The 25,692-nt window shown below is 40.2% G+C and overlaps 1 protein-coding gene across 4 annotated transcripts in view; it reads left to right on the top strand.

The window, feature by feature from the left end:
• The window catches only part of RUFY2 (RUN and FYVE domain containing 2), a 39,800-nt gene that overhangs the window by 9,604 nt on the left and 4,504 nt on the right, over positions 1-25,692 (top strand). The window contains exons 4-16 of one of the 4 annotated variants that reach the window (XR_009763941.1): positions 869-970; positions 2,296-2,419; positions 5,116-5,177; positions 5,837-5,902; positions 6,941-7,010; positions 7,770-7,871; positions 8,886-9,002; positions 9,148-9,315; positions 16,911-17,008; positions 20,304-20,423; positions 21,805-21,934; positions 22,968-23,070; positions 25,164-25,212. Coding sequence is in view for 3 of the 4 variants with exons in the window: in XM_061635169.1 (XP_061491153.1) it covers positions 869-970; positions 2,296-2,419; positions 5,116-5,177; positions 5,837-5,902; positions 6,941-7,010; positions 7,770-7,871; positions 8,886-9,002; positions 9,148-9,315; positions 16,911-17,008; positions 20,304-20,423; positions 21,805-21,934; positions 22,709-22,803; positions 25,164-25,212 (1,303 nt within the window). In the remaining variant the exon portion in view is untranslated. Of the gene's footprint in view, positions 1-868; positions 971-2,295; positions 2,420-5,115; positions 5,178-5,836; positions 5,903-6,940; positions 7,011-7,769; positions 7,872-8,885; positions 9,003-9,147; positions 9,316-16,910; positions 17,009-18,774; positions 20,055-20,303; positions 20,424-21,804; positions 21,935-22,708; positions 22,804-22,967; positions 23,071-25,163; positions 25,213-25,692 lie in introns of those variants that run through there. The other 3 variants (XM_061635169.1, XM_061635170.1, XM_061635171.1) reach the window with 3 other exon arrangements.

The raw sequence follows: 25,692 nt of genomic DNA, 5'->3' as shown, positions 1-25,692 counted from the left end.
TCTCTTGAACATTGGGATATTGGAATGAAAGTTGGTGGTGTGCACGGTCAGGGCACAATTCTATATTTTGTGTTAAAAACCAAGCTTGACACAAACACCTATTTTCAAAATGGCAAGAAGTGACTGGGGCCTCCAAACACACAGTGTTTTACAGATTCATAATATTGGCTATAGAAGTATGAATTTTGGATTGCTGTAAATTGCAAAATAAATGGTTATTGGATAATTGTGTTTCTCCTGTATATCTGTTCTCCTGTATTCATTTTCCAGAAGGGTAGCTGTGTGCTCTGTTATAGGAAAAATAACAAAGTGTCTTGTGGCATGTCAAAGACTTAATAATTTATTATGGCAACATTTAGGCACCTTATCATGCCAGGATGTTTGTGTTGTCACCAATGCTACCTTATAACTACTTTTTAATTTGAAACACAGAAACATAGCCGGAATATGTGTACTAAAAATTATCCCGATACCTTAATATTCAACAGAGTTACTAATTTGCAAACAACTATTTTCCTTTCAGATAATTGTCATTCTGTTGTTTTTGCATTTCATTTCCCCCAGACCTCACTCTTGTACACCCCTCCACATGAATGTATGCTTGCTAATTTAGTACACTTAATGCATCTGGATGAAGTGGACTGTGGTCCATGAAAGCTTATGACGTAATAGATTTATTAGTCTGTAAGATGCCACAAGACTCTTTGTACCGGTATTTCTGTCATTTATATTTTTGTTGTTGTTCTTAGTACAGTATCCAGCAGCAATATCTTTTAAAACTGTTCTTTTTCCATTTAGGACAATAACTGTGGGTAATGCATGCCTGTTTTCTGAGCTAGTTTTTGTTTTTGTTGTTGTTGTTAACCAGGACACCACTAGGACGTGCTCGGGCTTGGTTACGACTGGCACTTATGCAAAAAAAGATGGCAGACTATCTACGATGCCTCATCTTTCAAAAGGATCTGCTTGGGTGAGTGCCTGTTTATAGGGAAAATTTATAGGGAAAATTAAGGTCAGTGCTGTAGCTGCAATTAGAATTGCATTATATTTTAACTATTGATAAGTAATATGACAGTAAATTTCAGATTATGCTCACATAGATTTTTTTCTTGATTTTGTTAAATCCAAAAATTGCATTTGTGTTCCTTACAAAACGAAAGGACTGAGCACTTAATTTTCTGTTGTAACTGAAACTGAATTACCAACAAGTTTACAACTAAAACACAAAAAGTAGTTAAACATTTATATTTTAATAAATATTCCAAAACTTTCTGAAATAAGTTGTTGACCTCTGACATGTGTCCTGGAAAGCATTTAGATTTTACCATTGGAGTAAATTATATGCAGAATACAATTGTACAACTTTTAATTTTTTGCTTACAGAATTTGGAATTTTTTGTTACAGTTTTTCTTATTTGAATGCATTGAATATTTCGGAGGCATAGCTACAGAGTCATGGTCTGTGTGGGAGTTGCATTTGTACTACTTCTTACCCCATCACCTTTGTAATTTTTAAACACTAGGTTGACAAATCTTTAGGCTTCTTTCTGTAACCATGACCATAAGAAACGTTGGGAAGAATGCACACTTGCGCGTGCATACTGGGACTTCATCTTCCTGTCCTCCCCCCTTCAGCCACCAACATGTGCTTTGGAGGATACCCCAACCCCCCCCCAGCAGATTTTGACGGGTGCAGGGGGGGGCAGAAGAGGATGAAGTTCCGTTCTGCAAGTGGAAGACTTTTACTTCTGCATGGACCATGTTGGATACAATATTTTATGTAATTTGAATGGTTAAGCAGTTTTAAATTGTAGTTTTAAGTATTTTGATCAATAAAAAAAATAATCTTATTGGGCAATATCCAGTGATGTCTGCTCGATTGTACAGTAGAAATCTGCTTGCACGGTGGGACTTCTGGTTTCTCTTCTCACTTCCAGTCCCCCATGTGCCCCCAAAATCTGCTGCAAAGGGTTCCCCAACCCTTCAGAGCAAAGTACAGGGGTGTGTGAGGTGCTGCAGAGGACAGGAGAGGAAGAAAATGCCCTGTTGTGCAAGCAGGTACCCTTTCATGCTATGTTGGATCTTTCCCATTTTCTTTATTTCATTGGAAAAACCCTGATTCTGTGTAAGTTGCCACTTTCTTTGTTCAGTATGTTGGTGCAAACTTTTAGCTGACTTGGGGTATCAAAGTCAGTCTTTAAAAGTTAAAGTCAATTACTGGATTGACTGGCACTTAAAAATTGATTCAGAGTATATTAAAATAAGTTACAACATTTTTAAAAATGCATTTTACAGCGAATTTTATGAATATCATGCACTAATGATGGAAGAAGAAGGAGCAGTTATTGTTGGCTTGCTTGTTGGGTTAAATGTAATAGATGCAAACCTGTGTGTAAAAGGAGAAGACTTGGATTCACAAGTAAGTGGATACAATCTCATACTTTAATGTTAAGGCAAAGTCGTTTTGAATAAAACAAGGGAAAAGATCAAACTGATGGACTCAAAACAGAATATTAAAAATAATAATGGGCTTCCCTAAAATGTAAAAATAAGTTTCTTGTTTGACTCAGTAAGTTAAATGGAAAAGTGGTTGGTTCTTCTCTAAATAAAACACATTTATTTCCTTTGAAACACAGTGAAAACATATAAAGCTTTGATTAAGTTTTGCTTCTACAGATGAATATTGGTGGAGCTTTACATGAATAAGTTACTGGATCAGAAAACTTTTTTGCTTGGTCACAAAAACCTGCAAAGTACACCCCAGCTGCGTGTTTTCTCTTTTGCCTGATTATCCAATAAGCCCCCCAATATTGGAAATAGTTCTGTGTTCAGTCCTCAAAGCGTATTAATGCAAAAGTGTAAACCTGTCTGCTCCATAGGGTCTCCCAACACTTCAGAGCAAAGTTAGGGATGGGGAGAGGGGCAGAGGAGAGGAGAAGAAGAAGGAAATTCTTTTTGGTTAGTGTTATTTACCCACTAAGACATGACTTTCGAAGTGCAGGAGGGGGACACTGAAGCACCAAGAGATTATATGACTTTCCCTGACCAGTCTTGGAAAGTAGTTTCTCTTGTCAAAAGCAGAACTGTGAGTGGGATATTCAAAAACAGATGATACAGTTTTGAATGAAAGCTTGTCACTACCAGTGAGGGCAGTTGTGCTCATGTTCTGTTTTTGGACACCTTATAGGCATTTGGTTGGCCATTGTGAAAAGAGAATACTGGAGTAGATGGGCCTCTGGTCTGATCCAGCACAGCTCTTCTTATCTTCTTATGACAAATTGCTAACATGCATTACACTCGCATGAATATTGTGTAGAAAGGCCCTACATACTTGCTAAGTAAAGAAGTAAGTTTTATTATTACGGTCGGAGACCAGCATATAAATTCACAACATTAAACCAATAGGACGTAATTAAAATTCAAACAACAACAAAAAACTGTACAAGCTCCGATTAAAAGGTATAAAATCTTTGAATGATGTTAATTTATCATTGCTTTCTGACATGTAATGGCTGCTATACAGAAACTGGCCACTTTAACTGTGACTTGAGGATTCCAATCAGACAAAAGATACTCTAGATAAAATGCATCATCTTTACCCAGAATTTTTTGGAAATCAGGGTAATGAGAGAAAAACGAAGGTCTTGATAAAAAGCACAATAAAGTAAAACATGACCCACTATCTCTACCCCCTCACTTTAAGTGGTTTTTTTGAATCTACATTGCAAAAGTGCTGATGGTAAGACATTAAACGCTAGCGTAAACACTTTTCTGAATTTGGGAATGGTCAGATTAGCCAAATAATTAGCAGGTACAAATGCCCCTATGTTATCTCTAAACTTAGGGTGAGATGCTGCTAAGCTTAAATGGTTTTGAAGTTCAATATCCTCAATTTGCTGGAAAATACCAATTTTAGCTTTGGTGTAACCTAGCGCTAAAATGACAGTAGGAAAAATCCTTAGTTTAGTAATTTCATATTTAGTGTCTTTTTCCATTTTGACTGAAAGACATCAGTTAATATGAGTGGAGCTAGTTCCAGCTCAGGGTTGTTTCTAGGAAGACCTATGTGCACTTTGCATTAATTTGTGACATACCTTTTTACATATACTTCTCTATACATTATTGCTTAATGCATGTGTTCTAAGGAATTAAAAGTCTGTAGTGACCGTGTGAATTCAGGGATGAAAAGAAGGACATTGCAAAATATTATACTACTTCTTTGATCCAGGAGGCATTATGATGTGCTTGGGGGCATTTTAAAAGTTTCAAGAGAACTGCAGTTTTGGAAGATCAGCCTTTCTGTATTCATATAAGTTCTCTGTGCAGATCTCTGGTCACTATCATAATCTAAACATCTAAAATTAATTTTTTGAATAGTAACTTTTGAATTATAGAAAAATGTCACTATAGAATGATACTGTTACCTATGTCCTTAGATGGTAATAACAATAACATGATTATTATGGATAATGTGAATTTCTCATTCAGTTGAACTTTATGGCTAACAATAAAATCTTCTGTATTGGGTTATTTATTATTTATTTGATTTGCATGCCACTTTTCCACACAAATGTGCCCAAAGTGGCTCACAACACAACAAACGCATATCAATATAGCAGTATAGTAACGGTCCAACATCAATTCAAACACAATATAACAATCCAAACAATGCATTTTTATAATGTAAACATTATAACATTTAAAATTCATTATAAAATAAATTGTCAGAATATAAGAAGCAGAGTCAAACATTATAAACATTTCAAACATCAACAAAAATATAGCTAGCAGCTGGTTCCTCAAAAATGCCAAGTGCTGGAGAAAACAAGCAGATTTTTTAAGCCTGAGGCAGAATGCTTTCAACCTTTTCCATAGGGGTCTGCCAGGGTGTCTTCTTTGCCTGTTGCATCCTACACACACTTGGATGTGGGGGGGGGGCAAGTGTCTGAAACTTGTTGCAGCCAGTCAGTGGACACAGCCTGCTTCTCCATCAGCAAGTTGGCCTGCTCAATGCAGGTTGCACATCTCCATTAACATCAGTGGAGTGAAGACTACACACTAGCTTTTCTTCGTTTTTGTTTTTTACAAAATGTGAATAAATCTATTTCTTCTTAGGTTGGTGTGATTGATTTCTCTATGTATTTAAAGAATGAAGATGATATTGAAAGCAAAGAAAGGTGTGTTTTAATACTTCTAATAAACAAGTACATTCAATGCTTTGAAAGGCGATGTATGTTTTTCTGCTGGGCTTCCTAAAGGCAAGGAGGCAGAACCAGTGGGAAGTAAGATCAGGCAGATCAACTTGCTTTGTTTTGCCAAGGCTGATGAAGACAAATACATAAACATCTGGCCCTCCTTTGTTGAAAGCTCTGCACACTGAAAATCATTATGATTCCAACCTGGGACATCTTAGGTCAGGTTCTCTCTCCTGAGGTCCATTTCATTCCTTATTTGTTTTGCCTTCCCCTTCCTGTATAGTTTATGTCAGCATTGGGAAAGTGAATCTGGCTGGAGAGATGGATCCAGAACTAGCCCACCCTCTGTAGGCCACTTTGACAAGTAGGCAGGGCTGCCCACCTGTCAGTCACCTGATATATGACATCAGGTGTTCAAATTTAAAGCTGTCACCCAGTTTTCCAGTGTATTGTTCTGTGCTAGGATATTCTATTCCTCAAGCCATACCCAAAATACATTTTTAATTAAGCTACAGGAATTGTTAAGATGAGATACTTTTTATCCAGTAATAGAATTTTAAATAGCTGACAAAGTAAAACATATTGATCTCATATATGGCACTGGGTAAATGTCTAATTAAAATGTTTATAACTCTTTTTAGAAATGACCATGTTGCTGCTATATTGGATCAAAAGAATTATGTTGAAGAATTAAACCGACAGCTGAAGTAAGTATATGTAGAGGCATCTATTAAATATTTATAGAAGTATCACCTGTTTGAAAAGCAATTCTTCTGGTAAAAACATGCATTTTCTGGAACAACTGACTGATTGAAATCCTTGTATTTGACTCAGTTTAACGGGTTGTGTCATATAACTAATAAAAGAAAGAATCTGGAGTGGATGGAGCTGTTGGGGAGGCAATATCAAAAGGTTTTGTCCATTAAATGAACTATTATTTTAAATCTGGGCAGACTAAGAGGTTTATTATGCCATCTGCAAGATCAAGTTCAAGTGAGCATGATAAAAATCCTAAGACTGATTACTTTCAGTCTTGCTGTTCTTTACCAAGGGGACTGCAATCCTAAACCTATTTACTTGGGAGGAAGGACATTGCCACAAGTTACAATTGTTATGGGAAACATTTGTGTTGCACAAATATTTTTCTTTTTGTCTTCGATCTGGAAAGCACCAGGATAACACTGGTGTTTTCTGCAAAAAAATTATAATATATAGAGTGGACCTCATCCCACTGAAGTGAGGGGGACATCCTTCTGGGTAAATATGCTTAGGGCTTGGGTGTAAAACAGAAGTGTTAACACGTGGGCAGAGCTTTTCTATTAAGACCTTAATGTTTGTTCTTAGAATGGATGGGCTTGTTATTAAGTTATGAGAAAAGGCAGCTACAACCTCTGAGATAAGATGATGCTGAAGACTTCACTAAAGAATGGCAGCAAAATTTAGAAATGTTCTGGATTATGAGAGATGGAGGGAAGAATGAAAGGTGACAATTACATATAGGCCTTTAAAGTGATACCACATAAATGTCAGTTCCAGTAGGGAAGGAAAAACTTGTTTGCAGTTAAAAAAGAAACCTAGTACAATATATCTTCTTGAGAGATGTGTGGTGGAAGATGTGATTTCCAGCTCCATTTGTCAGTGGATACCTAAGGAAGTGCTAGAATGTTCTGTAAACTGGATAGTACTATTTGTATTTGTAGGACCTGATATATTATTTTGACTGAGGGTCTCTCTACTATTTTCAGTAGCACAGTCAGCAGCCTCCATACACGCGTTGATTCACTAGAAAAGTCAAACACTAAACTAATTGAAGAGGTACTGTCTTTTAACAATGTAAATTATATGTTGAAATTTTGACGTTTGGGGGCTTTTGTGTTTTTTTTCCATAGGGGCTAATACATGCAACTGTTTTCCTGTGGTGCATTTGGAATACAGAGCATCTGAGCATGAAATCTGTGATGAAGTGGTTGTCTGCTTCGTCACATGTTCTACTCTCTAGTCAGCTGTGACAAGCCAAATAGAATCCCAGACCAATTAATTGGGGGTGGGGGAGCTTTGTGCAGGAGTCCCTACAAGCCCTTATTTGCACAGTAGCCGTGTTTGATAGATTGTGCCTTCTGCTGCTGCTGCTGAATCTTGTTTCTTGAGCTGTTGCACTCTGATAGTTAGAATGTTGGACTTTGACCTGGGAGGTCAAATCCCTGCTTGGCATCAAACTCACAAGATGACCTTGGGGCAATTGTCATCTCTCAACCTAACATACTTCATGGGGTTATTATCTGGATAAAGGGACAAGGGAATTGTGTAGTCTGTCCCAAGTTCATTGGATAAAATGTAGGATAAAAATGTAGAAATAATCATAATTTATTTACATTGACATCTATTTTTTTTCTTTTTTGCATTGCTGAGTTTCCCTATTCTGCTACTTGTAAGCCCTTTGTGTTAAACATGGACATATAACCCTTTCCCAGAAGATCAATGTTATCTGTTCTGTCTGAGGGCATCAGAATAATTTTGTTCTTCTACTGTTCACCTGAATGTGTTTGATTTTATTTTGTTCTCCCTCTTTCTTAGTTAGCAATAGCCAAAAATAATATAATTAAACTTCAAGAAGAAAATCATCACTTAAGAAGTGAAAACACACTCATTTTAATGAAAACACACCAGCATCTAGAGGTATGAGAACTTAATTTACAAAGCAAATATAATGTGCAGTACAAAGCAATATTAATATAGAGGTTGCCTTTGATTTTTTGTGTGCATGTACTTTAAATTGCTCAGGTAAAACCTACCAAAGAGTAAGTAATTAAACATCCATTGTTGAATCAGCAATAAATTCCGATATGTTGCAAAATCATTGAACTTTTTGATATAACAGGAAACTCATTATATATACGAATAGCAAACTCATTCTGAGTGACATAGCCAAAATGGCAAGATTTGCAGAAGTAGAGATAAAGCTTTAGGGGGGAACCCCCAGTGCAGGGTTGGAAACCCAGTGAGAACTGGGCTTGCACAGTGGTACAGTATGTTAACTGCTGCAGGAAAAAATGGGAAAAGGGGAGTGGAAACATGCACAGGAGTATTTCACTCTGACATTTTTTTCCAGATCCCACTTCCTTCCATTTCTGGTGATCCAGCTGTGAGTTTATTGGCTTATGTAGCCAAAGTAGCACCACCCATGCATAAGAGAGAGGTATCAGCAGGTTTTGGGGAAACCCAAGGTTTGCAGAAGTACAAAACTCTATAGGAAAAAACCCTAAGGGGGAACTGCAAAATAACTTAATAAGGGCTAAGCATTAGAGTGAGGGCTAACCCTAACTTTACCACTTTTAAGTGTATGGTTATATTTTGTTTTACGTATATGCCACAAAATGTAAAAAGGGAAATGAGAGTAACAGATGTCCAGATGCTTGTGTGCCATAAAGACATACTCTTCCGAAAGCCAAAATTGCAGCTTCCTATGAAGTATGCACCTGACAAATTTGGATTTGCTATCATGTAATGTGTGGTATTTCAAGGAGTATTGGTTGTGAGAGCTCACTGTCAATATAAGAAATGGGACATATATAGCTTCTTGTGTTTCACTGATTCAGAGGGTGCCCTTCTGTGGTTCCCTACTGTCTTCCCATATCAAGACACGCACTGTAAAACAGTGATCTAAATATGGGTTCCTTACTTTCCTCATAGGTGAACAAAGTGGATGCTGAAGCAGAACTTCAGACATACAAACACTCCAGACAAAGCCTGGATGAAATGTACAATGAAGCACACAGACAGCTTCGAGAAGAATCACAGTTAAGACAAGTGAGTGTATATCAGATGTGCTATGGCGGCAATGGAAATTTGTATACTTGAGTATATCCAGAGGCATGTATGCTGTCAGTCTTTTTTCATACTATTTTCCTAGCATAATGCATTTAATATCTGGGACCTTTTTTGTATTTTGTAGGATATAGAGAATGAACTGATGGTCCAAGTTGGTATGAAGCATGAAATTGAACTTGCAATGAAGTTGTTGGAGAAAGATATACATGAAAAACAAGACACCCTGATAAGTCTGCGGCAACAGTTGGAGGAAGTCAAAGCAATAAATGTAGAAATGTACCAAAAGCTACAAGTAATAACATTTTATTGTTTGTAATTTGGAAACTAAACATAGTATACATGGTTTAATTTTGCAGCAATGCCTTTTTTCCCCTTATGAAGGTTCACCTCCCCTTTTGAGAACTGTAGCTCTGAATGTCAACTGATGACAGTTGTTCTTGCAATTGTATTCTCAGCATGGGAGCAAGATGACCATCAGGATGAGGAGGCTTTGGCTGACATCCATTGGTGTTGGTTCACCAGCAGAACAGGCTCCCACTCATACAACATCCTCCCTGCATGCCCCCAATATCTGCTCCTGAGGGTTGGGGGACCCATCTGAGGTGATTGAGGGGGACAGAGATTACAGTGGGGAGGAGAGGAAAGGGAAGTCCTGTTGTGTGAGTGGGAGTCTGCTCATGCACTGTTAGATAACACCCTCAGTCTCTTGGGGCCAGGAGTCAGAATCAATTTAATAACCTTATTGAGGGGAGAAACTATTCTCATCTCAGATTGGTTTCTAATTTGCAAGGGAGAAACAATGTAACCATAGCTTTAGTCACAAGCCATCCACCACATTTTCCCTATGAGTCCGGCCATCACAGCGGGTATTAGCTCCACCTATCGTGCGAAGGCAAGAATGTCTTTGAAGTCAAGACTAGGGGCGTCAGGCCCCTCCCACCCTCCAGTTCATTCTTGCCTTCGTACGAACAAGATTGAGATACTATAGCGTAGCATTTAGCTAAGTTTTTTCGTGATTTGTCTGTTTATTTGTTCTGACTGGGTGCGAACCTAGTGTTACTTGTGTGTCTCCCCAGTCCATCCTTTCCCTGTTTTTCTGTTTAACTTCTTTTAAGTTTATTTCTACTTCTTTTGAGGGTTTCCTCAGAGACCGCGGCTGCGGTTCTCCATGTTTTTTGTGTTTAGCCTTCCATTTACTTTAATTTCCTTTGCTTGTCTGAGGGTCCCCACAGAGACCGCGGCTGCGGTTCTCTACCTTTTTTGGCTGTTTTGGAGCCTTTCATTTACTTTTATTTCCCTTGCTTGTCTGAGGGTCCCCACAGAGACCGTGGCTGCAGTTCTCTACCTTTTTTGGCTGTTTTTGAGCCTTTTATTTACTTTTATTTCCCTTGCTTGTCTGAGGGTCCCCACAGAGACCGTGGCTGCGGTTCTCTACCTTTTTTGGCTGTTTTTGAGCCTTTCCCTCCCTGGCTTTGCCATCCATCGGATCAAGCCACGCTCTGTGGAGCTTTTGAAGGGACCGCGGCTGCGGTTCTCTTCCAGGCGGGAGGTTGCGGCTGCGGCTCCCTGCCCTTTTCAGCCTGCCGCCTTAATTCAGCCTGCCGGGGTTCTGCCTCTCCGGAGCCTGCCCTTTTCAGCCTGCCGCCTTAATTCAGCCTGCCGGGGTTCTGCCTCTCCGGAGCCTGTTGATACGGCTCCTTTTCTCCCTCTGTCTCCGTGATTTTAATTTTCGCCGTGGAGAGCTCTGCAGCCGGCGGCGGCAGCGGCTTGCCTTCCTGCTCCTCTCGGCAGTCTCCTTCTTGGGGTTTTTTAGAGCCACAAGCGCGGCTATCGCCCCGCGGCTCCCCCTGCGAGACTGTGCTGGGCTACCCTTCCCCCAGTTCATTATCAGACGGCTGCCATTGCTCCGTCTATCTCCGCCATTTTTAGATCATTTTTCCCGTCCTTTCTTTTCCGGGCGCCATTTTTGTGGGATTCAAATTTCCCGCCTTTTTTGTTAACCCCTTTATTAACCAACGGATACCTTCCCTGCAAGCTATCTGTATGTGTGTTGTCTGTGTGTTGTAGACAGACTTACACAGGGCTTCCTCACACACAAATTTACTGTGACTGTATCATCAAGGCTGGAGTTTTAATACAGTGGCTGCCTTGTACTAAAGTCGAATGATATTCAGTACCATCAAGGCTGGAACTTTAATATCAGTGGCTGACTTGTACTAAATCTGACTTGTACTAAATCTGAATTATATTCAGTATCGTCAAGGCTGGAGCTTTAATATCAGTGGCTGACTTGTACTAAATCTGAATTATATTCAGTATTATCAAGGCTGGAGCTTTAATATCAGTGGCTGACTTGTACTAAATCTGAATTATATTCAGTATTATCAAGGCTGGAGCTTTAATATCAGTGGCTGACTTGTACTAAATCTGAACTATATTCAGTATTATCAAGGCTGGAGCTGACTTATACTAAATCTGAATTATATTCAGTATTATCAAGGCTGGAGCTTTAATATCAGTGGCTGACTTTACTAAATTTGAATTATATTCAGTATCATCAAGGCTGGAGCTTTAATATCAGCGCCTGACTTGTACTAAATCTGAATTATATTCAGTATTATCAAGGCTGGAGCTTTAATATCAGTGGCTGACTTGTACTAAATCTGAATTATATTCAGTATTATCAAGGCTGGAGCTTTAATATCAGTGGCTGACTTGTACTAAATCTGAATTATATTCAGTATTATCAAGGCTGGAGCTTTAATATCAGTGGCTGACTTGTACTAAATTTGAATTATATTCAGTATCATCAAGGCTGGAGCTTTAATATCAGTGGCTGACTTGTACTAAATCTGAATTATATTCAGTACATCCTGCCCCCTCTGTGGCCGTGTACCACGCCTGAAATCCAGCCTACAGCACTAATCTGAACTATATTTTGTACATCCTGCCCCCTCTGTGGCCGTGTACCAAGCCTAAAATACAGCCTATATTATACAGCCTATATTATCCTAACGCTGATACCACAGTGCATCCTGCCCCCTCTGTGGCCGTGCACTTAGCCATCTGCCAGTGTATCCTACCCCCTCCGTGGTCGTACAGTGTGCCAGTTCGGGTCTTTACATCCTGCCCCCTCCGTGGCCGTGTACTGCACCCAAGTTAATATAAGATGGCAGAACAGCCAGGCATGTCGCAATCAGCCAATATGATGCCAGATCAGCCAGGCATGTCACAAACAGCCCAGCCGCAACAATCTAAGGCGACTAAGTCTAAGCATGTTAAAGCAATAGCTAAGACAAAACATCTTTCAAGCCATAGCAAACCAAAGCGGCCACGCTATGCCTCTGTGCCAACCCCCACTACTACCACAGCAACTCAGGCACACATAAGCGATATACTTCATTCCCCTGCTGCTTCCTCTGACGAGGAAGATTTTGCTGGCTTCCCCACTCAGCCTTCGCCTAACCAGCCTCCCTCCGTTTTACCGTCCCAAACATCTGCTCCAATAGCCACTCAGGCACAAACATCTACCACAACTGGGCTGCTGCCGTCCCCTGATTTCCTCTTCCAACTTCAAGCCATGCTGGCATTTTTCACCCAAATGCAGTCACCACCACAAGCTCCTGCCATACCCCAACTCAACATGGACCAACGTGCGTGTCATGAAGCTCATCCTTCCTGTTCACCTAACCCCTTTGATGTAGCCAGAGGCAGAGTTTTTGACGAAGCCTCTTATGCGGAGGAGTCATCCTTCACTGACCACGTTGAAGGAGATGACTGGAGTGACTATTCAGATCATGAGGAGGATACATCGTATCGCTTGTTTAATGCTTCAGACTATCAGCCCCTGGCACGCAGGGTAGTTAATACCCTTGGTCTCCAGACTGCGCCTTCAACTTCCTCCACCCCAGCCATCAAAGGGGCCAAGGTTCTCAAATCCCCTGCACCTACTGAACATTACATCCCGGTGCCGGACCCGATTGCCAAATTGGCCTCTAAAGAATGGGCTCACCCATTCCATTCTCGCCGCTTCAAGAACCTGACTGACAAGCTTTACGCCCTAGCTCCGGACTTTGCCACCAAGTTAGACGTCCCTGGCATAGATGAACCAATCGATCGCCTAGTTTCACGTTCTCTCTTGCCCAGGGAAGGGGATTCCCAACTAAAGGACACTACTGAGCGACGAATAGACTTCGCCCTCCGCAAAAATCACGAGGCCACTGCCCTCTCCACGCGTGCCTCCGCTTCAGCCTCCATTTTCTCCAGAGCAGCTATGATGTGGCTAGATGATCTTCTAGAGGACACTAGCCCTGATCCTGTTGCCCTCAGAAGGTCACTGGTAAAGTTGCGTAAGACAGCAGCTTTTGTGGCCGATGCCACCTTGGATACCACTCAATTGGGGGCACGAGCCATGACGGCTCAGATAGTCGCTCGACAGACCCTCTGGCTTCGCCACTGGCAAGCTGATTCAGCGGCCAGAATGAATCTGTCCAGGGCTCCTTACTCCGGATCGTTACTCTTCGGCGAGGAACCTCTAAAGGCACTGCTGGTTGATCCCAAGGATGCCCACAAACCGGTTCTGGCCACTGTCCAGAACATCGACCACAGGCCTTTCAGGCGATCTCCTTCCTTCCGTACTAACCAGCCCTTTCGAGGAACGCGGCCAGGAGGACGAGGCCGCAACTTCAGATCCTATGACCCCAATTCATTCAGGGGCTCCTGGAACCAACGCTTCCAGGGCAGAGACCTACGGCTGGCTTGTCAACTTCGACAAAAGCCATCTCCAACCAACTCAACGCCTACTACATCTGGGGGCAATGTTGGACACCCTGCAGGCAATGGTATTCCTGGCTCCAGATCGCATCACTGCCATCACAAGCATCGCAAGGTCCCTGATGCACCAAACATCAGCAGACGTCATGCTTCTAGCCAGGGCGCTCGGAATGTTTATTTCTACAATCCATATTGTGCCATGGGCTCGAGCCCACACTCGTCATCTTCAATGGACTCTACTGCCCTTTCAACAGGACATTGCCAGCTCCAACCATCGCAAAGTTCTCTTGACCCCCGTGCTGCACCTATCATTCCGCTGGTGGACGAGGTCCCAACACCTCTCCAAGGCCACGCCGTTCAGAGAACCACACAGAACTGTTGTAACCACAGATGCCAGCCTCATCGGCTGGGGAGCCCACTGCAACTCCCAGTACGTTCAGGGGGTTTGGTCCACCACAGAGCAGACTCAAAGCATCAACTGGCTGGAGCTAAAGGCTGTACATTTAGCTCTACTTCATTTTCAGTCTCTGTTCCCTTTGGACCATGTCCTCATTCGAACAGACAGCACGTGTGTAAAATCACATTTGAACAGACAGGGGGGCACCAGGTCTCGTCCTCTGCAGGACCTAGCCTCCCTCATCTTTGTCTGGGCAGAACATCATCTACAATCCCTGAAAGGAGAACATCTCAGGGGGATTTGGAATGTGACAGCAGACTGGCTCAGCAGACAACAGGTTTTTCCGGGGGAATGGAAACTTCACCCAGCCATTTTCCATCATTTTCAGAGTCGGTTCGGCGAATGGTCAATCGACCTGTTTGCCTCCAGTCCCAATTGCCAGCTTCCCAGGTACTTTGCCCGATACCTGGATTCAACAGCGGAAGCAATGGATGCTCTGACAATACCGTGGCCAGACGGTCTCTTGTACGCTTTTCCTCCAATACCATTGTTAGCCAAAACCTTGAGGAAGGCGTGAACCGAGAGGGCACAGCTGGTTCTGATAGCACCATTTTGGCCACGCCAACCGTGGTTCTCACATCTTCTGGCAATGTCAGTGATGGAGCCTTGGACACTTCCAGTCAGGCCAGACCTCCTATCCCAGGGTCCAGTATGGCACCAGGACCCTACTTGGCTCAATCTAACAGCGTGGTGTTTGAACGGGGACATTTGAGGTCAGCTGGACTGTCTGACGCTGTGATTGATATTATTTTGGCCTCGAGAAGACCATCTACCACTCGTATTTATCAACATACCTGGGTGGCTTTCTCCAAGTGGTGTCAGTCCCACCACCATGATCAATCCCAGGCCACTGTGCATCAGGTGCTGCATTTTCTCCATAGTGGCTTTAAGATGGGACTTCGACCCAACACTCTACGTCGACATGCGTCCACTCTGTCGTCCATTCTCTCAGTGTCCTCTCCTGGAGCTCCTATTTCCTCACATCCGTTCATCAAACGTTTTTTGAGGGGAGTCGCCCTACGCTCTCCGGCTGTTGTCCATCAGTTTCCCTCATGGAGTTTGCCGAAAGTTTTGCAGGCTTTGCAACGCCCTCCGTTTGAACCCATCAGGACTGTGCCCCTACGTATGCTGTCCTTCAAGGTCTTGTTCCTGAGCGCAATCACATCTGCCAGACGCGTTTCGGAGTTGGGCGCATTGTCTTCTGCTCGACACCTCTGCGTCTTCCATAAGGACTCTGTTGTGCTGAAGACTGATCCTTCCTTCCGTCCCAAGGTTGATTCGGTTTTTCATTGCAACCAGGACATTGTTTTGCCTTCCTTTTGCCCGAATCCTACCCATCCTCTCGAGAAGGCTTGGCATTCGTTAGATGTCCGGAGGGCTCTCAAGACCTACCTGTCTAGGACCCAAGAGATTCGACAAACGGAGTCTCTGTTTGTATCCTTTCGTCCAAGGTCTATGGGACATAAAGTATCCAATTCTACCTTATCCCGTTGGTTAAGGGCATGTATTACTTTAGCATATGAGTCTCTGAAGCTGTCAGTTCCAGCTAGTATAACTGCTCATTCTACCAGGTCAGCTGCCACTTCGGCTGCTTTTGCCACTAATGCTCCTGTTGCCGATATTTGTAGGGCTGCAGTCTGGTCTACCCCACACTCGTTTATAAGGCATTATAAAATTGATCGCTATGCCTCTGCTGACGCTTCTTTTGGCAGACGAGTGTTGCAACAGGTTCTTAATGAGGATTAACACGTGGGTGGTCCCTCCCTGTATGGGCTGCTCTGGTACATCCCGCTGTGATGGCTGGACTCATAGGGAAAATGGACCATTGGTCTCACCTGAAGGGTGATTTTCCTATGAGTACGGACATCATGATCCTCCCAGTTGGAGGATGACTATATATTTTCTAATGTGTTATATATTACTGTTACGCTATTATATTTAAATTTAAGAGTGAAGTCAAGACTTCTTGTTCTGTTATACCGCTATGTTGGAGTCATGTTACTATGCATGGTACTATTGTGTTATTTTCCTGCTGCCAGGCCTGTTTGCCTTGTTCTTGTATTTTTAGATATTTCTCCTTAGAGTCGCTGCGAATGAACTGGAGAGTGGGAGGGGCCTGACGCCCCTAGTCTTGACTTCAAAGACATTCTTGCCTTCGCACGATAGGTGGAGCTAATACCCGCTGTGATGTCCGTACTCATAGGAAAATCACCCTTCAGGTGAGACCAATGGTCCATTTATTTTAAAGTTCCATTTCTCCTTTTATCAGCCCTTTGGGGGGGGAATAGGAAAAGGGGGAATAAAAAAGTCAGGTTCCTCCTGCTGAAGATTGGGGCATTTACCGAGGCTAAAATGAGAGTCAGTTCCTAGTACTGTGACTATTGCTACACATTGATAAACGGCTGGCAGTACAGTAAGAGTTACTTCAGAGAGTTTGTTACCCAAAGTTGGACAAGAGGGAGCAATTTCAAGGGTAGAGGAAAAGAATAAAAAAGCTGCACAACAAGGTTGTAGAACTTATTATTACTCACTTATTATTCATTATAATGTTGCAATATTATTGCTGCCGCCCTGGGCTCCTGCTGGAAGGGCATGATATAAATAGAATAATAAATTAATATAATATAATATAATAAACCAGTCTCTTTTAATAATAGGTTTCAGATGATGCCACGAAAGAAAAGAACGAACTCATTGGCCGACTTGAGGATAAAACCAGTCAGATTACTGCAACTATGAAGCAACTGGAGCAAAGGTACAGAATCTGTATTCTCCTTTTTTGTCAGAGTAATTTCTTTTGCTTCAGTTGCCACTGAAATATGACTTCATATTTGAAGCAATGTGTTTTGCTGCTGATTTTAAATGCTTTAAATACATGTTTTGTAGAAGAGGAGAGTGCATACAGTCACAATTCTAACCACCTACTTCCACATATTTTGATTATATTATTTTCTTTGCTTGAGCTTTCTTATTTGACTGAGACTCCTTGCTACCTAGCTTTTCCAGAATGTTTCCCTCTATTTATTTTGCAAATTACTTCTGTTTGGCAAAGCCCCAGTTGACTAAAATAAATTTTATTATTTTTTACTCATGCACCTTAAGCTAAATGTTAACCAAATGAGAGAATGGGAAATCTGTAATTAAATTTTCTTTTAAAAGCAGGGGGGCACCTAATGAAATTCACAAGCCCCATCCCATAATTCCCCTTCCCCAGTTGTGCAAAATTGTGCTGCCTCAGCCTTCTAAAAATGATAGTATGCGGACCATCACACAAAAAGGTAAGGAAAGGGGGCCAGGCCCTCTAACCCCTGTAATTTGAGCACTGCACTGGTGGTAATGGCATTGGTTCTGTGCCCTCTGAGAGCTTAAAAACCTTTCCCTCACACAGTTTTCTTGATCTAACCTTTTCAAAGCTAATTGTACTCCAAGAAAAACATACTTGAGGGGATTAGGTTGGAAGAATTGTGTGCAGTGAAATGAGTTACTTCCTCCAGGACCACCACCATAGACCAATCTTTTCCTTTCCTCCCACCCCCATGGCTGCTTTAAAGCTTAACAACTACAAACCATAGGAGATCTGATCAGTTTTTCTTCTGTCTCATCTGGCTAGGCACTTGGGATATGCAGATTCTTAGAATTCTTTGATGGCCCAGTTCTTCAGCTGGAGAAAAATCATTTGGAAAAGTTCTTCCACTTAAATTGTAGAAGTGTAGGACAGAGTCCCAGAGAACCTTGAAACTAGCTCTGTGTACTCCATAGTTTGGGAGGGGGGTGTATTTGTATGTCTTGTCTCCCTCCCCACTCAGCAAATTGCAGTCTGAAACTAAGGAGGGTTTCAAAAGCATTTTGTGATATTGTTGTCATTTATTTTTTAAAAAGAGGTTGAAAGTCTTCTATGTTGTGCATGAGACCTTAGATGCTTCTGAAGTTCCTCTCTGAGGCAATATATACTAAAAATGAAATGTATCAATTCAAGGTATAAATGTAACTATGTGTAGTGCACTTATTACCTATGGAGAAGTATGTTTACATGCTACATTAATTTTCTGAATTATTATTTTAAAAGACGGGCGACATCTAATGATGTCTGCACTCTTGCGCAATGGGACTTTCGGTTTCTTCCTCCTCCCCAGCCCCCCTTGTTTCCTCAAAATGTCCTTTGTATGCCCCCCCAAACCTTTAGAGTTTATTTTGAGGGCACATGGAGGGCTGAAGGGGGAGAAGAAGGAGAAACCCTGTTGCACAAACAGGCAGCTACTTGTGCTATGTTGGATCTCACCAGTTGTTAACATTCATAGCCTCATCATGTGGCTGTTGACATGTCTTGCCATTGTTTTTCTTTTCAATCTACTTAACAAAAAAAATAATTATGTATTAAAGCGTTAGTAGCATGAATATTGTTTTATTGACATCCTTCTCCCTTTTTTCTTTTTCTTTTCTCCTTCATCCCAATTTTTGTATTTTCAAATGTTTTATTACCTTTATTTCTCTTTAATTTATTTATTCATTACATATCTGAAGTGACAAAGAATTGTTAATGCAAACAAGGACTATTGCAATGTCCTTGGTGAAATGTGCCAGCAATGAAGGGCAGCATCAGTACAAGCTTGTTAAAGATATATCATTCTGAAAGCTCTCTCATGTCTCTTGAAATAGACAATGGAGTAAAATTTATAGGATTTTCTTTTTTAAAAAAAAAATAGCATTTAAGCCTATTGTCCATATATTTTGGCTTAAATAGGTTGAGGATCAGGCTGTAAATGTAACAAAATCATTTTGGCATTCTAATTGGTCAGTGTTTCTAACATAGATCTATAACTCTGCACTCACCAAATATTAACCTAGTTTATTAGTTATCAATTGGAATTAATATTTATTTTTTCAAAAGTACAAGGTTATTATATTTGAAATGTTAAATAGAAATTTTAGTTTCAGAAAGCATGCTTTTTATTCTATGTTTGGTGAAGTTTGTAGATTAGATGCAGATTAGATCAGATAAACTGTATTAGCAAGATAGATTTTTTAAGTTACACAGAACTATTTTTTAAGGCCTGAAATTTTGTCCATTTTGCATATGTTCCTGTAGTATATTTAGATTTGCACAAACTCTACTGTAATAAATGGAGGATGCACAACAATAGTAATTGATGAATTATGTCCATATCTGGCCTTTCTTCTTCTTTTTTTTAAGAATGGAATTTGAAATTAAATTAATTGGTGGGCATGGTAAGCACAGAAAGGTATTTATGGAATATTGGAGCATCCACTTCCTGGAACAGAAGAGGAAAGAAGGTCCCATTCATTTAGTTAGTGGGGGCTATTGTCCATGCACAAAGTAATGCAGCTGTGGAACTGCCTCTTCTGTTGAAATGAAGGGAAGTACATCTTACAGGTGTGGAAGCTCCAGAAACAAATTAGTTTGCACCCATCCCCTATCCAAACTCCATCCCAAAAACTGACTTACTGGGAACAACTAGACAGATTATTTACATGCTTTCATTTACACCATCCACACCATATTAGACACATAGTGACATTCTTTGGTGTGTGTTGTGTTGATTTAACATAGCGCTATTTGTGCTACTGTGATTGCACTACATTGCTCTGTGTTCTGAATTTTATCAGACCATTCAGTGCACTGCTCTTTCCATTTTGTGGTGTTGATGGATTTATGTAGTTAAGGAATAGTTAGTTACAGGGTTTGGGTGTTTTGCTTTTTGAATAATTCATACAATAATAAAAATGCATAGTCATGTACGAATCATAAAATCTGTATGGCTCTGCATCAATGGCATCTGTTAATTATGAATACCAAATAAAAAATATTGAGAAATGAATTGATTTTTTTTCATATTGTTGTAGTAAGAAAAAGAATTTGGACTTCTAGGCATTGTCTGGGTCTCTCATTTGAGTTTGTGAGTTTACCCCAAGCTTTGTTTTCATTTAGAAATGTTTCTATTTCCCCATTTTTTTCCTTTTATTTGTCTTCTTCGCCCTTTACACCAAATTCTAGCTTCAGTTTTACCCAAAGTTGATTTGAATTACACCAGATTACAACAAGCAGAGAAGGCTCAAATGGAGGCAGAGAGTGAAGACAAGAAATTTAAACAAGACTATATGAGTAAATCTGAAAGTCTACAGAAAGAAATTGTCCAAAAGGAGAAGCAAGTGTAAGTAAAATATTTGGGGGGGGGATATATTTAACATGCCTCTTTCTATTGAATGTCATCAAAATATGCTATTAATTTGAAAAAATAAATTCAGATAAATTACAGATCAGAGTTTTTAAAGCCACATGTGCTACCACAGCATGTATACATAATGTATGTTGGGAAGAATAGACTAGTAACCTGAGCCTAAACGCATCTGCGTGATCTAGCAGTTTTGTACAGGTGCAGAAATTTTGAGCTGGGATCCAAGGTCAGCTTAGATTTGTGTTTGTGCAAACCTAGTGAAGTTTGCTCTCTGAATAGCTGACCCAATGCCATATTGCAGTCTCCTTTTGAAATTCCCCTAAGTTTGTCATGTGGCACAGGGGAATGCTTCTTATTAAGTCTTACCATTCCTTTCTGTTCAAGAAACTAGTTTAAATTGGGGGGGGGGATGTTGCCACAATGTGCATAAAGCTCTCTTTTTAACCACAAGGGCTGCCCTATTAATTTTTATGAAAGCAGAAAACATTATTTTGTGCGTGTAGATTGCTTCAAAGCAGAAATAAAATATCCTAGAAGGAGAGGGAGTGCCGGACTTAGTCCAGGACCTAGTGTCCCTGTCATCTTGAGAGCAGTGATCATCTTTTTGGTTGCTTAAAAGTTCACAGTGTTAGGACCAAACTGCTCAATGCATGAAATAGATGACTGTATTTCACAAATCTGTAAATACAATAATAGCCCAATGGCCTGGATCTTGATTGGGCTGCTATTAAAAGCAACAGATACATGAAATGCACTCGTGCATTTCACAAATTACTTAATTTGACCCTTGGGCAACTACGCATACTCCTCGGGCTAGATTCTAGCTCGATTTATGTCTTTATTTTGTTTGAAAACTTTCATCCACAGCAACTCTCAATATAATAATACATCACCATTTTAAAAACAACAATACCAATAAAATATAACACACCAAAAATTATAAAGAACCACAGAGTCAGCTTATCCTTCATTCTGCCAAAGGCTTTCAGAAAAAGAACAATTTTAACCTGGTTCCAAAGGGAGAAAGTGAATGGGACCCAACTTATCCTTGCTTGGGATGGACTGATGCATTAATCTTGTGATGCTTGAATCAAATTTTAAGATGGTGTTCTGCATGATCTTCCTGTCAAATAATAGTTGTTAATTTCCTTAATTTTCTATTACTTATTTTTGCAAAAGACTTCTATACAGAATAATATAAAACATTGCTGTTATTATTATAAATGTGTGTACATATATTACTTTATTGCATTATATATTTGTACTAATGAATTTGTAAAGGGGTACTAATGCAATTGTAAGAAGACAACTAAAAAGTATAATTGTTTGAGTGACTTTTCATATTCTGTTATTCTAGTTGTCAGCTGGAAACAGATTTGAAAATAGAAAGAGAATGGCGACAAACCATGGAAGAAGACCTTAAAAAAGAAAAAGAAACATCATTTTCCCTGAAGACAGAGACTCAACAAATCATTACTCTTAAAAAAGTAAATTCTGCAGCAAAAGTTCCCAAAACCTCACTGATTGTTTAAGTTATAGTATGTAATTTCTCAGTGAAGCTGTATACAGGTGCAGGGGATAATAACATATGGACCTGAGGGTTCTTTCCAGGTCCTAAGCAGGAGAACTTCTGGCTGGTTTTAAGAGATCATTAGAAGAGATACACAAGCCTGCCCATACACTCAAATTAGAAGGACGCATGGTGAACAGGAAGCAATCAAGTACAGCATAGAAGTATTTTCATTTAAACATTGTTTTACTTTATTTATTATTGCTGGTGCTGCTACTACTACTGTGTAAGACCCATTTTAAAAAGAGTTGCAAAACTGCTCTGGAAATGGGATGAGTGAGTTTGTGATGTCGTAAACACCAGCTATTGTCATGGTGTACAGCCTGCTTCTGCTACACGCTGACAGATCCAGTTTCCCCTAAATTTGATCCTGCTTCCTCCTCAGCTTAGCTGTTCAATATATGTTTGTCAGTACCCTTTAAAATACAACACTGGATTAAGATTCAGGGATCGGGAACTCTAGTTCTCCAGATGTTGTTGGAATACAACTCCCATCATCCCTGTTCATTGGCAGCACTGGCTGGGAATGATGGAAATTGGGAGGCCAACAGCATTTGAAGGATCACAGGTTTCCCATCCCTGATGTAATTAATTCCAGGTTTAAAAGCCCGCTCAAATAGGATTGCTTTATAACTCCTCCAAGAAACTTTCTGGCATTAAGAATGTTGATACTTTGTTTGTCTTCTTTAAGGAGTTCCTAAAATTACAGGAAAAAAACAAGCACCTGAAAAATCTATGCCATGATCAAGAAGAAGCTCTCCAAGAACTGGCTGGCAAACTTAGCGAGTAATTTTTCTTACTTTTCTTGCAAGAGACAGGCATGATTATCCTTGTAACCCAATGTTTATTAACAGTGCAGTAGTTTTTGATTAAGTATGATTTATAATCTGAGAATTTCAAGATTTCCTTTACATGTACCTCACTTGTGTTTCCCTTCCTGGCTGCTTTAGAACTACTAGTGTGTACTTCTTCCAACCAAGTGGTTCTTCTGAGGGCATGGTAACCATGCTGTGTAAATGACAACCAGTCCTAGAGAGATGCAGTACTTGCAAGGTATAGCAACCAGAACCACAGGGGAATTATATAGGCCGAAGATTTTACACATTACTCTAGTGGTATAAGAGTAACTGCAAAGGAAAGTGTGCTGCCCAAGGTACATGAAAAGGGGGTTTAAGAGAAGGTTTAATCTCAGCCACTGAAGTATGTGCCATGATGCTATCAAAAACAACACTGGCTCAGCTACCTTTGCTGCTGTTGTTACTTAGGTGACCAGTTGAAGGCAAAGTACTGGTGGCTGGAAGTAGTGGTAGTTGCTGCTGCTGTAGCTCAAGCAATGTCATAAGAACCAGCCCCCTCAGAATTTCCCAGACCAGTTAAGAAGAAACATCAAAATGGCTGTTGTTTCTGTGTTGCAGATGTGTAAGACATCTGGTATTTGAGAGGGGCCATTCTGTACCTTTCTCCAGTAATGCATTGCAATAGAGCAAACATGTCTTGCTGTCCTCTGTCATGCTAAATATGTATGATCGCTCCCACCCATAGCTAGGGAAACCTTACAACATAGGAGGCATAACCCTAAGTGTTTTTATATTGCTTTTTTAAAGACTTTCATCATTTTTGTTTTTAGCTGCCCTGAGCACTAGGAATGCATTGGAAGGGCAGGATAATAAATGTTTCAAATAAATAATAAAACGATAGGGAGAATATACAAATGATGAAAACAAAGGTACATGTTGCATCTTCAGCTCCTTCTAGCCCAGCTACTTAAGGCTTTAAAATGATTTAAGTATTTTAAGTTTCATAGCACTTTCAACATTACAAAGTGTTTTAAGTTTGAAAGTGATTCACAGCTGTCAGAATCCAGTGGTTCCTTCTTCTTGGTCAGTCCCCTAGGAAGAGAAGGAAAATATAAGCGTTTGACTGCTCTACTTCCTGGGCTTTTTATATTGATTAGAGATGGGATCAAACTTATCTTCTGCCTTTTTTGTTTTTTAGGGGGGAAATGCAATCATTGCTCCAGTAAGCTGGGAAAGCTGTGGTCCTCCTGATGTTGGACTGTAGCTCCCATCATCCCTGATCATTATTTATTTATTTATTTTATATTTATTAGTTACCTTTTCCAAAATGCAATTCAAAGCGACTTACAAAAAAATATCTCAAAAACATATACAGAATAAAGATAACAGTACAAAAGCATACCAAGCAAAACTCAATTAGCCATGCTGGTTGGGGCTGATGGGAGTTGGAGTCCAATACCATATGGAGGACCACAGGTTCCCCATCCTCACTATATGTTTTTCACCATTTTCCACTTGTAAGAACATTCTGTTTTAACAGTGTCTCAACAAGTCGCACTGTTTTACATTGCTATCAGAATATTATGGCTTTACCAACTACTAAACCATCAAACAAAACCTTTTCAGTTAACAAAAACTTCTCATCATCCAACAAAGCCTTTCTCCGTCAGCATGCTAGTGCCAAGATTTCTGACAAAGGGGATTTCTTTGCCTCTTCAAAAACCCACCAGAGAACAGTAGTTCTGGATTTCTTCAAGGACATACCAAAGCCTTCTACCAGTTGCTGTGAAGGCTCTACTTCTCATTGTAATTATCCTCTCTTCACTTGGTATAGTCACATGACCTACAACTCATAAACAGATGTGGGGCTCATATGGGCATACTTATTTCATTACCCATCTTACATGTAGCTCCCACAAGTGAGTCTCTCTGGATACAAGAATGTGAAATGGATGTGACTTACTTTCCCTAGTACCAGTGGATTCTGATTTCAGAAATCTTTTTGTGAGGTCCAGCTGTGGAAATTACTGGTGGGCTGATGAAACCTATGTTGTCTTGAATATAGTGGCCTTTTGGAAGTTTCCTAACCTCTTGAGCCAAGTCTTCCTTTCAGTGAGGTGTACGGAGGCAAAGGAGAAGGAAGATGGAAAATTTGGGCAGGATGGGATAATGGCAAGGTGTTCGTGTGTGTGTAGAATGAGTGTATGTCTACAGATACATGTTGTGGTTGAAGGGAGAGTGGACTAATGCATTCCTTCAATCCAGTCCTGTTTCTCTGAAAGAACTGGTTTTTTTGCCGCTGGCTTTTTAAATTATTCACATTTGACTATTCACACGTTTTCTCTTTAGATCAAAGCTTAAAATAGAAGACATAAAGGAAGCAAACAAAACATTGCAGGTTAGTAATTTGGGAGGAGGGGAGGACATACAAATGAATTCTTCTATTAATTTCAAATGCTATATATTATATACTCCATTCTAACCCATACCCTCCGGGATAGTTTAAATTTCAAAGCTTAATATACATGATTATTTGTTACTGTCTGTGTGCTTTAGTTCCTAGTTCTAATTGTTTGTTTTAATAACAAAAAATAGAATACAAATCTACATCATTCGAGACATAGGATTTATCAACAAAATACATGTGAATGCTTAATCTAAGCATTAGTCTAAGTGGAACCCACCCTTTCTTCCCCTCCCCCCCAATATTAGTATTGAAACTCTCAAATCTAAAAGATGGGCTTAATTTAAAACCATACCAGTGATAAAGATACAAACTTCCTTTTTCCCCAGTAATCCACTTCCCTTCATGAAGTGAATAGTTTTAGAATCTCACATGTTTTAGAAAGCCATATGCCAATAGTCACGACTTCTTCCA

Source organism: Rhineura floridana, chromosome 7 (assembly GCF_030035675.1).
Source record: "Rhineura floridana isolate rRhiFlo1 chromosome 7, rRhiFlo1.hap2, whole genome shotgun sequence".
Lineage (NCBI taxonomy): Eukaryota > Metazoa > Chordata > Lepidosauria > Squamata > Rhineuridae > Rhineura > Rhineura floridana.
The sequence above is the reverse complement of the archived record's forward strand: the minus strand, read 5'-3'. Positions and strand labels throughout refer to the sequence as shown.